Below are 16,401 nucleotides of genomic sequence, written 5' to 3'. Positions count from 1 at the left end.
TTATCACTGTGAGAAAATACTCAAGAAAAACAAAAGTAGGGAAGATTTATCTTGGCTTATAGTGTCAGAGGTTTTGGTTCATTGTCAGCTGGCTTCATTATTTCTGGTCCTGTAGTGAGGCAGTATAATACATCGTGGTAGAAGGGTATGGTGGAGCAAAGCAGAACAAGAGAGAGATTCAACAAAGTATCCCCCCAGTGATCCACTTCCTCTAACTAGGTGTCCACCTCCAAAGTTTCTACCACCTTCCAATCATTTCCCAAAAGCCCCACCTGAACACTGCTGCATTGGAGACCAAGTCTTCAATACAGGAGTCTTTTGGGGGGAATATTCCAGATCTAATCTGTAACAGTAAGGGAGGAATCAGCAAAGGAATCTTTTTTAAAAAAAGTATAGTGAGAAGTTTGACTAGGATAGTAAGGAACCATTTATAGTCTGTAGAGGTGTTAGGAAAAAAAGTGGTGTTTGAAGAATATTGTTGAAATAACTGTGCTTGAGAATGACTAAGAGGCAACATGGAGTAGGTGTGAACTCTGGAGTCATTTTTGCCTTGAGTCTGAGTTTCTGTCTTTACCATTTACCATATTTTATTATTTTACTGCATAATTTTCGCCACCACATTAGCATATATTTATGAGTATTCCATGCATCCTAAACTTGCACCAAAGAGAATGATTTTTAAGTAATACCAGTGCATTTTTTTTAAAAAGGAAGCTTCAAATAATGGTTGTACCCCACTGTTTTGCAAAAAAATTTGCATAAAATCTCCAACCATTATGAGATGAAATGTCATATGTTCTTTATGTGACCTTGAATGAGTTTCTTAATCTCCCTCTGCCTCAGTTTCTTCATTTGAAAGATGGGGATAATATGGGCTGTGGCTATGGCTCAGCGGTAGTGTGCTTGCCTAGAACATACAGGGCTTGGGTTCAATCCTCAGCACCACATAAAAACAAATGAAAACTAAATGTATTGTGTCCAACTACAACTAAAAAAATTTAAAAAAAGATGGGGATAATAGTAACTACTTTATAGGATTATTGTAAGGACTCAGCGAGATGCACATAGAATATAAGAAATAGTGCACGATAGTAAGCACTTAGAAGTTTGCTATTGCTGTTATCATTACTATTATAATTGTTCTCATGAAAGAATGAGAGACCATGTAAGGCATATTGCTTAAAAGGGCAGTTGAATTTTCACGTATTTTCTTTTCCTCAGCTCTGGCCTGAAGCCGAGGTCTAATGTCATCAGTTATGTCACTGTCAATGATTCTCCAGACTCTGACTCCTCCTTGAGCAGCCCATATTCCACTGATACCCTGAGTGCTCTTCGGGGCAATAGTGGGCCGCTGCTGGAGGGGCCTGGTAGAGTTGTGGCAGATGGCACTGGCACCCGTACCATCATTGTACCTCCAATGAAAACTCAGCCTGGTGACTGCACTGTAGCAACACAGGCCTCAGGTAGGTGGTATCTTCACAGCTAGAAATGAATTCTTCTCTAATCAGTGTATGCTTAGAATTTTGTTATAATATACTTATGCCATGGTCCAGACCAGTGGAATAGATATTCTTAAAAAGTACTTAATTCAGAAATCAGTTCTCTATGATCTGAAATTAATTTTTGCCATCAGTTATCTTCCAGGATTTGTTTTACTTGGAATAATATAAAAATGAGATTGTATTTGGTGTCATTTTAGTTTCTTAAACACATTCACCACTGATGGTAGGAAGTAGACAAGACTTATATTATATGGCAGGAAGAATGAGCAGGCAATTAGATTTGTCACAGATAGTTTGAATATGGCAATCTAGAAGAGGACAAGACTTGATAATATTGACTATGACCAAAAAAGTGTTTTGGAAAACATATGTCCTTTAGATTTTTGTTCTGACCTAATGTCACAGTAGTGATGCTTTTGTTGGTTTTATTATTAGCCTAATCGCTTATCTTTTTTGCTCTGTTAGTTACTGGAACTTAGGCTCTCTGATTCAGTTATTGTGTTAGTTGAGCTGTAGTAACAAATCCCAAAATTCCGTGGTTTAATATGATAGTATACTTTTTTACTCATGTCACTTCCCAGTGCAAGTGTTTCTGGTTGGCCTATAGTGAGTTAAGGACCACAGAACCCTGCAACCCTCAGCATCAATCAAAAGGAGAAACAAAGTTTAGAGGAGGCAAGCCTTCTTTCTTAACCTCTTTAGCCTGGAAGTAGTGAACACCACTCCTAGGGCCCCTGATACATGCAGGGAGGCCTAATAAGTATAGTCTGTCTAGGCAGCAGCTTCTCAGTGGCAACTCTATGCCAGTGAAGGGGAGGATTAATTTTTGGTTACCAGCATAGCCGTCTGTATTATACTTGTATAAATGGTGTTTTATTAGGATTAAGTTACTGCCATAATCAAACGGGATTCTAATTTGAGGATATTATTTCAAGCCTCAGTTTAGTTCTCTTCAGACTGCCCCCATTGAAGGAAGAGGGCTGGGGTTTTAGATCAGTGGTAGAGCACTTGCCTAGCATGTATGAGGCACTGGGTTCGATTCTCAGCACCACATATAAAACAAATAAATAAATAAAGGTCCATCAATAACTAATAAAAATATTTTTTGAAAAAGAATATAAGGTAGAACTTCCTGATACCAGGCTACTGAATATTCTACTAGGACCTCTGCCCCCTTTTAGGCCCAAAGAATATAGACTCTCAGAAGTAAATGAGAATTCAGTGCTTCAGTTTGCCTACTGGGAAACATAGAAAGGAAAAAAAAAATGCATTCAAATGAAATGTGAAGACTGCAAGTACCCAATAGGATAGGATCTTGCCTTTTGACATTTAAATATCCTAAAAATTACCAATGTATCAGCTTCACATTGTCATCTTGTTACTTACTTAATCCCATCCTACATAAAACTGTATGCTCCCTGGAGGTAGGGACGGTATCCTTATGTTTGTATTTCCAGTGGTGTCTTGTATATAATAGGTGATTAGATAATATTTATTCAAGTAACCTTTTGAGGATCCTTTGTGAAGTTTAGAAATACAGAAAAGAAATAGATAATAAACTTTCTCTTCCAGTATAGATGTAATTAAGGAAGTAAGATACACTTGAGACCTTAACTCTCATAAACTGCGTGCAAATGTGGACTGACTAATGTTAGCTCAGTGATACTAAGCCCTGACTCCTTTTTAGGTCTCCTAAGCAGTAAGACCAAGCCAGTGGCCTCAGTGAGTGGGCAGTCATCTGGATGCTGTATCACCCCTACAGGCTATCGAGCGCAACGCGGGGGGACCAGCGCAGCACAGCCACTCAACCTCAGCCAGGTAAGTGCTAGGGGTTGCAGCTTTCTGTATGGGTGCCCTCCTCTTGTTACTCTCTGAAGAACCCTGCTTCTGGCTGGACTGCTGAATAAAGCCAAATGAAGCTCCTTTTGTGTCACTAATTTGGTGTTCTGTAGCCTGCGTCGTATCTGCATGTGCTGTGTCTACATTTGTTCTGTGAATGTGTTTGGGATGTGCATTCCAGGTTTTCCTGGAGACTTCCTTCTCTAGCCTGGAACATTAGAGAAATGTCTGGAATTTAGATAGAGCCTAGGATACTATAGCCATGCCTGGTCCTGTATCACCACATGCTTTGAGACCAGACTCTTCTCTTATCTCCCTCCCATGCCATAAATAACCTGAGCCTCACACTGTTTACTTGAGTCAAGAGACAGGGAAAGTTTTTTGTGTGTGTCTTCCCCCGACCCCCTCATTTAATCATCTGGTTCTAATTCTCCCTGTTGCTCGAGGCTCAAGTGTTGGATTTGCCCCTGCCCTCTCATTATCTGATAGAGTAGTGAGGTTACTTTATTTTCGTTTATGTTCAGTCTTTTCTCAGCCAGAATTCTGGTGCTCATGTGATACCTACCAATAATGAGAAGGTGTCAATAGGGTATAACTGTGTGAGAAAGAGAGCACATGCACATGCAAATGTAAGTTTAAATTAGTTGCATGTGTTTTAGGCTCCACGTTTCAAGAGGGACATGAAGAACTTAGAACAAAAGAAAGCAATAGCAATAAAAAAGGTTTGGGAAAGTCAAAATCACTGACGCCAGGATGGGGGTGAATTAATAGTCACTAACTTGCAGGAATGGGCAACCCTGTGAACCTTGTCCTCTTGATTCTTCCCCTTCCTCTGTCACACTTAAGAGCAAATTGCTACTGTCTGAGCTGGGTTAGGATCAGTTCTGCCTAGAGGTAGAGGGATGGGTGGTGACTTCTGACAGCATTCATTGCCAGTTTGGGAGATTCTGTGCTGTGGCAGTCCAGAAACAGTGCACGTCAGAACCTCCATTCTTCCCTTGGCCTGTAGTGCCCTAAACCAGAGTTACCTCAGGATTCCTCATTCCCTTCTTCCTCCTTCTAGAACCAGCAGTCATCGTCAGCTCCAACCTCGCAGGAGAGAAGCAGCAACCCTGCTCCCCGCAGGCAGCAGGCATTTGTGGCCCCGCTCTCCCAAGCCCCCTACGCCTTCCAGCATGGCAGCCCACTGCACTCGACGGGGCACCCACACCTGGCCCCGGCCCCTGCTCACCTGCCAAGCCAGCCTCACCTGTATACGTATGCCGCCCCCACCTCTGCTGCTGCATTGGGCTCCACCAGCTCCATTGCTCATCTTTTCTCCCCACAGGGTTCCTCAAGGCATGCTGCAGCCTACACCACCCACCCTAGCACATTGGTACACCAGGTCCCTGTCAGTGTTGGGCCTAGCCTCCTCACTTCTGCCAGTGTGGCCCCTGCTCAGTACCAGCACCAATTTGCCACCCAGTCCTACATTGGGTCTTCCCGAGGCTCAACAATTTACACTGGATACCCGCTGAGTCCTACAAAGATCAGCCAGTATTCTTATTTGTAGTTGGTGAGCATGAGGGAGGAGGGTTCATGGCTGCCTGCTCCTGGCCCTGAGTTCTAAATAATGGGCTGTGGTAAGCACCTCCTTTTACCCTCTCTTGAAACTCCTTAGCCAGCAACTTGTTCTGCAGGGGCCCACTGAAGCAGAAGGCTTTTCTCTGGGGAACCTGTCTCAGTGTTGACTGCATTGTTGTAGTCTCCCAGTTTGCCCTATTTTTAATTCTTTATTTTTATGACAGCATTTTTGGTATTTGGAAGAGTTCAGAAACCCATCCTCTGCGGTTACCAAGGAAGAGAGATCATTCTGAAGTTTCCCTTTGAAAAATTTTTGTCTCTGACTTGATTTCTATAAACACATTTGAAAATAAGTGAAGCCCCTCTTTATTTAACTTTGTTTTATTGCCATTACTGGTCAGAAGGAAAATGCCGATAGAGGGATTTGAAATATGGTAACAAATGAGAGAAGAAGAATTATTACTTTTTGTTTAAAAACCAAAACTTAATTGACTGTTTTATATTCAGAGCAGCTTATGCAAGTCCACATTTTACTATCAGGCATTTCTCCTCAAAAAAAGTTTACCTTTGTTTATGGGACATTTAAATTTGCAGTGTTTTATTTTGTTTTTATGTTAAATTATACTTAAAGGGCAACTTTTTAATTTTTGCAAAACCGTTATGTGTTTTGCAGTTCTCTTAGTTGCTCCTGCGTTTATTACAAAGTGATGTTAAAAAGTAGCTCACCACCTGCTGGTAACTCAGTGTGAGAGAATCAGTGCCCACCTTGAAAGTACCAAGTATTTCTATGCTTTTAAATGAAACACCATGAATTTTTTTTCTAAAATTTTTAAAAAATTCCTCTATGATCCAACTTGCATTTTATTACTAGAAAAGCCATGAAGGTGGTTATTATTGTATGGTAGTTGTCTTACTATATGCAAAATCTCTTTCTCTTATGAGATACTGGTATTGGTGAGCTGTGCCTACAGGTTGTTGGTGTTGATGAACTTGGCCTAAAGATCACTATGAATTTTCAATAATACGCCTCTGTGTTTTCCTCATCTCTCCCTTATGTTTTATGTGATTTATTTGGGGAGAAGCTAAAGGATCTGAAACCAGATGAGAACGTTGTTGTGTATAGCTTTTATACTTTAAAGTAGCTTCCTTTGTATGCCAGCAGCAAATTGAATGCTCTCTTATTAAGACTTATATAATAAGTGCATGTAGGAATTGCAAAAAAATATTTTAAAAGTTTATTACTGAATTTAAAAATATTTTAGAAGTTTTGTAATGGTGGTGTTTTAATATTTTGCATAATTAAATATGTACATATTGATTAGAAAAATATAACAAGCAATTTTTCCTGCTAACCCAAAATGTTATTTGTAATCAAATGTGTAGTGATTACACTTGAATTGTGTATTTAGTGTGTATCTGATCCTCCAGTGTTACCCCGGAGATGGAATTAATGTCTCCATTGTATTTAAACCAAAATGAACTGATACTTGTTGGAATGTATGTGAACTAATTGCAATTATATTAGAGCATATTACTGTAGTGCTGAATGAGCAGGGGCATTGCCTGCAAGGAGAGGAGACCCTTGGAATTGTTTTGCACAGGTGTGTCTGGTGAGGAGTTGTTCAGTGTGTGTCTCTTCCTTCCCTTTCTCCTCCCTTCCCTTATTGTAGTGCCTTATATGATAATGTAGTGGTTAATAGAGTTTACAGTGAGCTTGCCTTAGGATGGACCAGCAAGCCCCCGTGGACCCTAAGCTGTTCACTGGGATTTATCAGAACAGAATTAGTAGCTGTGTTGTGTAAATGCATTGTTCTCAGTTTCCCTGCCAACATTGAAAAATAAAAACAGCAGCTTTTCTTCTTTACCACCACCCCTATCCCTTTACATTTTGGATTCTTAGCTGAGTTCTCACAGAAGCATTTTCCCCACGTGGCTCTCTCACTGTGCATTGCTACCTTGTTTCTGTGAGAATTCAGGAAGCAGGCGCAAGGAAGTCAAGCCAATATTAATATGCATTTCTTCTCTTTTTTCTTTTTAAAAGTATGTGCAATCACTTTTAGAAAAAGATTTTTTTTTCCTTTTCCCATGTGGCAGTCCTTCCTGCAAATAGTTGACATTGCTAGTAAAATATTTGCTTGTTGAAAAAAACATTAACAGATGTGTTTATACCAAAGAGCCTGTTGTATTGCCTACCATGTCCCCATACTATGAGGAGGAGTTTTTGTCATGCTGTGCTGGTGACAAGAAACTCAACAGAAAGGTTTCTTAGCCGGTGAAGAATATTAAGAAAGCATCAAAGCCTGTTGAGTCATTGAGGCTTCTGAGGTTTCTTTTTAACAACTTTTATATTCTTGGGGCCCTTCAAGCTGTGAAATTGTCCTAGTACTCTCAGCTCCTCCACGGATCTGGGTCAAATAGAGAAGGTACTGGGGACGGGGACTTTCCTGCCCATAAAGGATTTGGGGGAAGAAGGTTAACCCTAAGATACAGATGTGTTCCATCTGAATTGAAAATGATATTTGAGGGATAATTCTAGGACTGGTTTTATATAGAGAGATGGTGTCAAGGAGGTGCAGGATGGAGATGGGAGATTTCATGGAGCCTGGTCAGCCAACTCTGAACCAGGTTGAACACCGAGGAGCTGTCAAAGTATTTGGAGTTTCTTCCTCATAGGGAGTAAGGGCTTCCAAGATGGGGCAGGTAGTCAGTACAGCCTACCCAGGAACATGTTGTGTTTTCCGTACTTTTTTTTTTTTTTTTTTATCATTGTATTGAGTTGTATGTTCACTATATTGGTCAAGACAACCAAGCAGTTTGTGTAGTTTGTCACTAGTGTTATACAGCGTGTGTGACCTTTTGTGTCTCCCTTTTGCCAAGCACATTCTGATGTTCTTCTTTAAAATGCAGGTCTGGTTTCTAATGGAAACACATTTTATTCCTTATCTTTCCTGAACAAGGGACAAGATTGGTTGTTTTTGTGATGAGATGAAAGGGGGGGGGGAACAAACCCTACAATCCTGTCTCCAAGTCTAATGAGTAGATGCCATTAAGATAGGAGTCTTAACTCCTTGGGAAAAGATAACACCCAAGAGTTTATTGTGGTCACCTGACTAGCAGTTGTGTGGCTTTAAAAACCTTAGAGATTTTCAGTCTTAGTCTGCAACTGACCTTTCAGATTTGCCAAGATCAAAATCCACCTGTGTCTGCTGAATGTGTATGTGCTCCATGTGGCTTTACATTCTGTCCCTGGGGCTTAATATGGCTGGCCCTGACAGCATGGGGGAAGCGTTGTGAATGTAGTAAGCAGCTGGCCTGGGTCACCATGGCCTGACCTCAAACCAGCTTAAGGCTTTAAGTCCTTAAGTCCTCTCAGAACTTGCACTTCCCTTCCTAGTGAGAGAGGAAGTGGGGAAGGGTTAGGTAGAGCCAGGGAGGCTCATCAGGACACTTGATCGCTCTGGAGTTTTAAATAGCTCTCAGGAGGTGATGCCACTGTCAGTGTTCAGCTGAAATGCCAACCCCAGAAATCAGAACTTCATTTTCAAACAGTTCTGGCCATTCTCAGCCTGCTTTTGTGATTGCTCATCCATCGTCCTCCACTAGAGGGGCTAAGCTCAACTGCCCTTAGCCAGGCAAGCACAGTCTTGTGTGTTTTATTCAGCATTGTTATGCAGAAATCCACTAGTTGAGATGGTTTGTTTTAGAATAGGAAATGAAGTTGCCTCTCAGTGAAAGGAATGGCCCGAGCCTGCTTCCTATTTTGATTTTTCTTTTAAACTGATGGATGGTGCAGCATGTCTACATGGTTGTTTGTTGCTAAACTTTATATAATGTGTGGTTTCAATTCAGCTTGAAAAATAATCTCACTACATGTAGCAGTACATTATATGTACATTATATGTGATGTTAGTATTTCTGCTTTGAATCCTTGATATTGCAATGGAATTCCTACTTTATTAAATGTATTTGATATGCTAGTTATTGTGCGCGATTTTAAACTTTTTTTTGCTTTCTCCCTTTTCTGGTTGTGCACTTCCTTTTACAACAAGCCTCTAGAAACAGATAGTCTCTGAGAATTACTGAGCTGTTTGTGATGCAGATGTACTTAGGGAGTATGTAAAATAATCATTTTAACAAAAGAAATAGATATTTAAAATTTAATACTAACTCCGGGAAAAGGGTCCATTGTGTAAAACATAGTTTATCTTTGGATTCAATGTTTGTCTTTGGTTTTACAAAGTAGCTTGTATTTTCAGTATTTTCTACATAATATGGTAAAATGTAGAGCAATTGCAATGCATCAATAAAATGGGTAAATTTTCTGATTCATGTGGCTGTTTTTACTTCTGTTATAAGGGGACAAAAGTGTACAACAAATGACACTTTCGGAGTGGCTAAAAACGCACGGCACTTGAACATTAGTAGAGCATAGAACAATTTCATTCTTCATGCAAATCTACATAATGGAAACAAATATCCTTTGGTAAGGAATTCTTCCCAAGAATGGAGGTCCAGGATAAGATGACTGAACCTGACCCTTTTAAAAATGTAGAAGATTCTGAGATAAGCTAATTTAACTTTGTTTTACCAAACATCTAAGGTAGCAGAATGAAAATAGAGTCACCACAGGAAGATGCTTTCCCTCTTTTGGAGCTGTACTGTTAGAGACAGAGCACTTTGATTAGATTTCTCTTGATTCTAAAGTGAATAAAATAAGATGCATCAATTTTAGGCTTCTGCAACTTTTGTTGGAATACAGAAATGGGCAGCTGTTAGGAATACCCTTTTCAACCCTAATCAAGAGAAATGACCAGCAGTCTATTCTCTTTCAGTAATAGGAAGGTCAAAGTCTATTTTATTTTGGTTTAGACTACAACATAATGTTTTTCAGACCCACCCCCCTACCAGTGAATGTAAAATAGTATGAACTTGCTGAACTCTCTGCAGTTTTGATAAGAGAATATCCCTGGAGAGCCATGTAGAATAGCTCTGCTATTACTCTCACTTCCAAATAATTAAGTTATTAACCAACCTCTCAATGATTTGTTTTTTGGTGTTTCTACTTTTTTTTTTTTTAATAAGAAATGCACAACACAAGCCACTGAATATGAATTATTTTCTACAGAGCAGATTTTTAAAAAAATAAAGATATTGTAGATGGACGCAATACCTTTATTTATTTATCTTTATGTGGTGCTGAGGACCAAACCCAGTGCCTCACACATGCTAGGCGAGCACTCTACCCCTGAGCTACACCCCCAGCCCCTGGTGTTTTACTTTTATTTCATCTTTGGGTTAAGAGAGGCTGGCATAGCTCTTAAAGAAACTGAGTAGTATGTAGGGAAGCCTGCATTTTAATGAAGAAAATTCTTGTAAATTGAATTCACTTGGCATGCTTTGTGGAAAATTTTCCACATGGAGTAAAGTCTTGGTTTCACCATTAATCATGAGACACACAGCACCAGGTGCTCAGCACAAGATGGCGCCAGCGAGCTATAGAAGAAGTTCCACTTGACCACTTAGACCTTTTTTTCCCACCGCCTCCCCTTAAAGCTCATCGCCTCTGCTTCCACCTTCCACTGAACAAGGCAGACAACGCACTCTATTATTGCTGGAGAAGAGGAGGATTAATGATGCCAGTTTCTTACAAATCAGCTCTGGAAGCGCTCTCCTGAAACGCAGGAGCCGGAATGGAGCTTGATGAGTTTTCTTTGGGGTCTCCGCCTCCTGCAGCTCACTCCTTTCCCTTTGTCACTCCCCAGAAAGCCTCTACCCTCAGATTTCCATCTCTTTCCTTTCCTGAGGAGCCTATAGCCGAGAGGTGGGAGGTGGTTAAGGTTTCTGGCTGCTGTGCAAGGGGGCCATCTGTGTTTGATCAGTCCTGGCGGAAAGGAGGGGGTGGGGGTTGCGAGAGCCTGAAAGCATTCCAGAGTAGTGAGAGAGACCCGAGATCACAGAGCAAAGGCACCACCCCCGCCCCGCCTCCATGGCTAACCCACGGGCTCAGGGGAAGAGGCCAACAACACACTCTTTCTACTCTGGCCCCATTCTCTAGACTGCCATGGGGCCCAGCGCTCCTCTCCTCGTCCTGATCCTTTTGTCATGGTCCGGACCCCTTCAAGGACAGCAGCACCACCTTGTGGAATACATGGAACGCCGACTTGCAGCCTTAGAGGTGAGGGACCCCTTTCTCTTCTAGCCCAGCCTGGGAGGATGCAATATCTTCTGTTGATTCAACCAGTTCATCAGGGTTCTGGGAATGGTAAGACAAGGCTCTGTGAGAAGCTACAGAAAATTCTGCTTTTTAATAAAAATGAGCCTCAAAATTACAAGCCTTGATCTTTCTTCACGTAGAGCAATTCCTGAGCAGATAGACCTTTGTGTTTTACCCCTGGGGTTAGAAGGGATAAAAGGACAGAGTGGAAATAAGGGCCAGGATTGAGGGAATGCATTTAAAGAAGAGCTGATGATTCTTTTGAAGTTGGAGGTTCCCAGAGAATCTCCAACTTCCTATCCTCCTTTTCAAAAACGGTTTCAAGTCCCTAGCATCTCCCCCCACACACATCGAAGTTCACAGCATCTTAATTCCCAAGAGGAGAATTGCACAATGGAGCAGAGAGCCCTTCTCACCCTCATGCACTGAAACCTCCCTAGAGGCCCAGATGGCACTGCTCAGAGAGAACAAGTCCAAGGACTCTGGCCTAGGTGAATCTGAGCCATGCTCCTTGCACGTTGAGCACCTCTGAACATCTGCTTTCCTTTTCTGCGGGAGTGGAAGGGCATGTTTAGCTGAGTTTGCTCCTTTTCCCATTCCTGACTCCCTGCTTTGGCTTCCCCCTGCCTGGGAGTGGTAACCCTTCAGCCCACCCTCGCTCCCCATGCCCCCACCCCTTCAGGAACGGCTGGCCCAGTGCCAGGACCAAAGTAGTCGGCATGCTGCTGAGCTGCGGGACTTCAAGAACAAGATGCTGCCCCTGCTGGAGGTGGCAGAGAAGGAGCGGGAGGCACTCAGAACCGAGGCTGACACCATATCGGGGAGAGTGGACCGTCTGGAACGAGAGGTGGACTATCTGGAGACCCAGAACCCAGCTCTACCCTGTGTAGAGCTTGATGAGAAGGTGAACGGAGGCCCTGGAACCAAAGGCAAAGGCAGAAGAAATGAGAAGTACGATATGGTGACAGGTAGGTGATCTCAAAGCGGGTCCCTCACACCTTCTGAAACTTTCTTACTTTTTTCTCTTTGTCCCAGTCCACTGTGGCCTCTGGAATCTGTTAGAGGGAAAAATCTCTGTAATGACAAGTTTGTTAAGAAGAGTTTCTAGAGACCTGGGTCTCTGGAGTCCTGTCTTTCTCCATCTTCCCTAAGACTGGAGGCATCCACAGAGCGGATGCCAGCTGTTCCCCAGATGGGCCACCCAGCTGGAGTCCTCACTGTAGGCATCTAACTCCTGCCTCTGTTTCCTTTTCTCCTTCTCCACCAGACTGTGGCTACACAATTTCTCAGGTGAGATCAATGAAGATCCTCAAGCGGTTTGGTGGCCCAGCGGGTCTATGGACCAAGGATCCTTTGGGGCCAACAGAAAAGATCTACGTGTTGGATGGAACGCAGAACGACACAGCCTTTGTGTTCCCACGGCTACGTGACTTCACCCTTACCATGGCTGCCCGGAAAGCCTCCAGAGTTCGTGTGCCCTTCCCCTGGGTAGGCACGGGGCAGCTGGTATATGGTGGCTTTCTTTATTATGCCCGGAGGCCTCCTGGAGGACCTGGAGGGGGTAGTGAGTTGGAGAACACTTTGCAACTCATCAAATTCCACCTGGCAAACCGAACAGTGGTGGACAGCTCAGTGTTCCCCGCAGAGAGGTTGATTCCCCCCTATGCGCTGACAACAGACACCTACATTGACCTGGCAGCTGATGAGGAGGGCATCTGGGCAGTCTATGCCACCCAGGAGGATGACAGGCACTTGTGTCTGGCCAAATTAGATCCACAGACACTGGACACAGAGCAGCAGTGGGACACGCCATGTCCCAGGGAGAATGCCGAGGCTGCCTTCGTCATCTGTGGGACCCTGTATGTCGTCTATAACACGCGCCCTGCCAGTCGGGCCCGCATCCAGTGCTCCTTTGATGCCAGTGGGACACTGACCCCTGAACAGGCTGCTCTCTCTTACTTTCCCCGTCGATACGGTGCCCACGCCAGCCTCCGCTATAACCCCCGTGAGCGCCAGCTCTATGCCTGGGATGATGGCTACCAGATTGTCTACAAGCTGGAGATGAGGAAGAAAGAGGAGGAAATTTGAGCAGCTAGCCTGGTCGTTTCTGCATCTCTTATCCCCATACATTTATATCCCTACTAGATTTCCTGCTCTTCATTCTTCAAATATAGGCAAGTTATGCCTCAGATCCCCTATTTTTTAACCAACAATAACCAAATTCTCACAGCTCCTTTGTTTCATATGGAACTCCAGATCTTGAGAAATCTTTTTATAGCTAAAAGAGTAAAAATCCTAAATATTCACTCCTGTTCTCCTTCCCCCTGTCCACAAATTAGGCCCTAAAGGACCCAGACCCAGTCCTCTGATCCTCCCTCATGGGAAAATGCCAGGAATCAGGCTACAGTATTCTTGCCCTCAGTATGACCCAGTGGGGAGAAGAATGGAAAACAGAGACACACGTCTGCCCTGTCTCCTTTATAAAAAAAATCTCTCCAGTGTCTGAAGAATGGGGATTTCTCCGCATCATTTTGTATAGCAATATTTTGCATTAAAAGAAAAATCCACTCCTCCTCTCCTGTGTGTGTTTGGGTAGACCTCATACCAAGTTCTCCACATGGCCCATCATTTTATCCCTCCCGCCCATCTCTCACATTAGGAACTTGGCTGAGCTCCCTGAGCTGCAAGAGTAAGGGCTTCTCTGGTTACAGATTTTACTGTGAGGCGCCTGGGAAGCAGCAGAATCCCGCCACTTTAGGAGGTTGGACAAAAGGCCTGCCTCCACACCCACCAGCCACCACAGCAGCCATCCCTGAACTGCCAGTGGCGCCGTGCCTCTGGCCACAAGACACTGGGACCTAGGGCAGCCCTTCCAATTCTGATAGAGGATTCTGAACCAGAAAATGATGTTTCTTATTTGTAGTCCAGTGTGGAAACCAGAATGCAGAGTACATGTGTTTTTACTGAAGACTAAGTCTTACCTCTGGAGTGGATTCTGTCCCTCTCCCTAAACCCCAACTCCCACATCCAGCTCTGGGCTCTTCCCCAGGGCTGGGTTGCACAATCCTTGGTCTGAACCGCTCTGATTTTCCTGCTGCCACAGCGTCTGCGGTTTGGGCCTGGAGGAGGGGCAGTGGCTATCCCAGATGTTGGTCTCACCAGTTCCCCAACACATCCCCTTCTCTCCACCGCATCACTCCACCTAGCAACCCAGTCCTGGGACCTGACTGCAGACTGTCCTGGAGAACTGGGAACTTAACCCTTCCCAGCCTCTGGCACAGGATTGCACATGGCGATCTGGGGAAAACAGGATCTGGGGGGCGGGGGAGCTTCAGGCTTCTGCTGATCTCTGCACGATGGCCCCCACCCCACCACTGTCCCCATGTTTAGCACGCAGGAGCCTGATGGACAAAAGGCACTAGCCTCATTTGCCTGAGGTAGCCCTGGGAGCACTCTGGGTTATTTATCCTTGCTGGAGGGGGAAGGAACACAGTCTTCTCTCCAAAGTGCAGTCCTCCCTCCCTCCGCCCAGGACAGGGTGGATCCTTCAGGGCCTGCATCCTCCTTTTGTCTTCTTTTCTTTTCTCCTCAGACAGAGCTGCTCCTGATGTAGGTTGGTGAGGAAGGAGAAAGAAAGGCAGGGAGGCACCTCACAAAGGCTCTATTGTAGGGAGCCGGGGCGGAGGGGGCTCACTCCCATTCAATTCTCTCCTAATGTGAGGCTGGCAACAGTAATCACCGCCTGTCAGCCCACAGAGGGGTCTGCCCACGGAACATCTGGCTCCAGAGCAGGGCACACAGGAAGGGGTGTGGAGGAGAAAGGGAGTTCTCAGTGGAGGCCTGGAGAGCAGGGTCCAGGCGACCAGGGACTGCAGTGTGGTGCTGTGACAGTGTACATGTGTGTGTGTGTGTGTGTGTGTGTGTGTGTGTGTGACTGTTCATGTGTGCGTGTGCGTGTGTGCACGTGTGCAGGGGCAGGGCTCACTGGTGGCTTCCCAGTGTGACTGGCCATGTCTGATGGGGAGCTACTAGAGGGTGGGACTGGGTCTGTGGAGTTTCCTTGAAATAGCAGTAAATATCCGGGTGGCTTTTTGGTGACCCTGACAGGGAAACAGCTCCAATACTTTGTGTGTAGATGACATCAATTCAAGGAACAAGTATACAAAGTACATTTTTAATGCCAATCCCATGAAGACCTGGTCCTTCTGCTCACACAAGCGCGTGCTTGTCTCTGTGGTGTCTTTCTTTGCCTGATTCCTCAATGAGAAAGGGAAAAAATGTTTGCTTAAACTTTCCTTGGAGAAATTCACTCAGACTTTTCTAAAAGGGCAGACATCTCTGGGGCCTTGTCGTTTATTACTTTTCAAGTTTCCTTTTTGGCTTCTGTAGCTAGTGCTATTTTTGGAAGCTATGTATATATATGTGTGTGTGTGTATATCCATATCTATATATAGATATTTTTTTTGGTGGTGCTGGGGATTGAACCCAGGGACTTGTATATGTGAGGCAAGCACTCTACCAACTGAGCTATATCCCCAGCCCTCAGAGGCATTTTGGAAGGTGAGTGGAACCATGTGGGCTGATGCAGTGAACTGTCCAAATTCATTCAACTAAATTATCTGAGGCTCAAAGAAACAGCCTGGGTAGCTGACTCCTATGGTCAAAAAGCAGCTTCATCAGCCTCATCACCCCTTCTCAGACCCTCCCTGGCCTGTCACTTGGTGGAAATCTCTGGTTTGTTTGAACAAAAGACTGCGGAAGGCAATGACCCTAATAGAGGATGAAGAGGTTAAAAGTCCAAGTTCTGCATCTGTCTCCAGCCCCATCCTAGGACAGTCAGCAGCCAGGAGGGGGGCTGGGGGAGGTTTGCATCAGGAGCCAGGAATGGCCATGGCTGTGGAGGTACTGACGCCCAGCTTGTTGGTCAAACTGTTGCTTCTCCATCACAAGACACGGTTGAGAGCGTCCCCTCATCCCCCAGGGTCAGGGTTTCCTGCCCTACCTGCTAAGCTCTCCCCTTTGTTCTCAATGTCCTCACCTCCACGATGCTGGTCTTAGCTCCTGCCTGCAGTAGAAATCCAAGTGTTCATCTGGTTTTTTGAGTCGAGGCCTGTAGCCAGTGTCGTCAGAGTCCTGGATGGTGGGGAGGCAGAGGGCAGAGATATGAAGGATGGAGTTGTTGATTCAGCTGTCACTGTTTCCTCTGGGATGGGACCAGAGCAAAACAGGAACCAAACCTTTTCCCTCCTTTTCTTCCTCCTCTAGCCTCAGGGTTTTCTGGAT

The 16,401-nt window shown here is 44.3% G+C and overlaps 2 protein-coding genes across 3 annotated transcripts in view; both read left to right on the top strand.

Moving 5' to 3' along the window:
• Positions 1-7,903, top strand: part of HIPK1 (homeodomain interacting protein kinase 1) — a 59,967-nt gene extending 52,064 nt beyond the window's left edge. For both annotated transcript variants that reach the window (XM_081305274.1, XM_081305273.1), the window contains exons 14-16: positions 1,222-1,463; positions 3,190-3,320; positions 4,405-7,903. In XM_081305274.1, coding sequence (XP_081161400.1) covers positions 1,222-1,463; positions 3,190-3,320; positions 4,405-4,893 — 862 coding nt within the window. In that variant the 3' untranslated portion in view covers positions 4,894-7,903. The remainder of the gene's footprint in view (positions 1-1,221; positions 1,464-3,189; positions 3,321-4,404) is intronic.
• A 2,539-nt stretch (positions 7,904-10,442) lies between these two features.
• On the top strand, positions 10,443-13,692 carry OLFML3 (olfactomedin like 3). The gene is made up of 3 exons (XM_081307542.1): positions 10,443-11,079; positions 11,801-12,086; positions 12,386-13,692. The coding sequence occupies exons 1-3, from the start codon at positions 10,966-10,968 to the stop codon at positions 13,204-13,206; spliced, it is 1,221 nt and encodes a 406-aa protein (XP_081163668.1). The 5' UTR covers positions 10,443-10,965; the 3' UTR covers positions 13,207-13,692.
• Positions 13,693-16,401: the final 2,709 nt, after the last annotated feature.

This window comes from Spermophilus citellus (assembly GCF_964194105.1).
Source record: "Spermophilus citellus genome assembly, chromosome: 9".
In the NCBI taxonomy this organism is placed as follows: Eukaryota; Metazoa; Chordata; class Mammalia; order Rodentia; family Sciuridae; genus Spermophilus; species Spermophilus citellus.
This window is presented reverse-complemented; position numbering and strand designations above follow the sequence as displayed.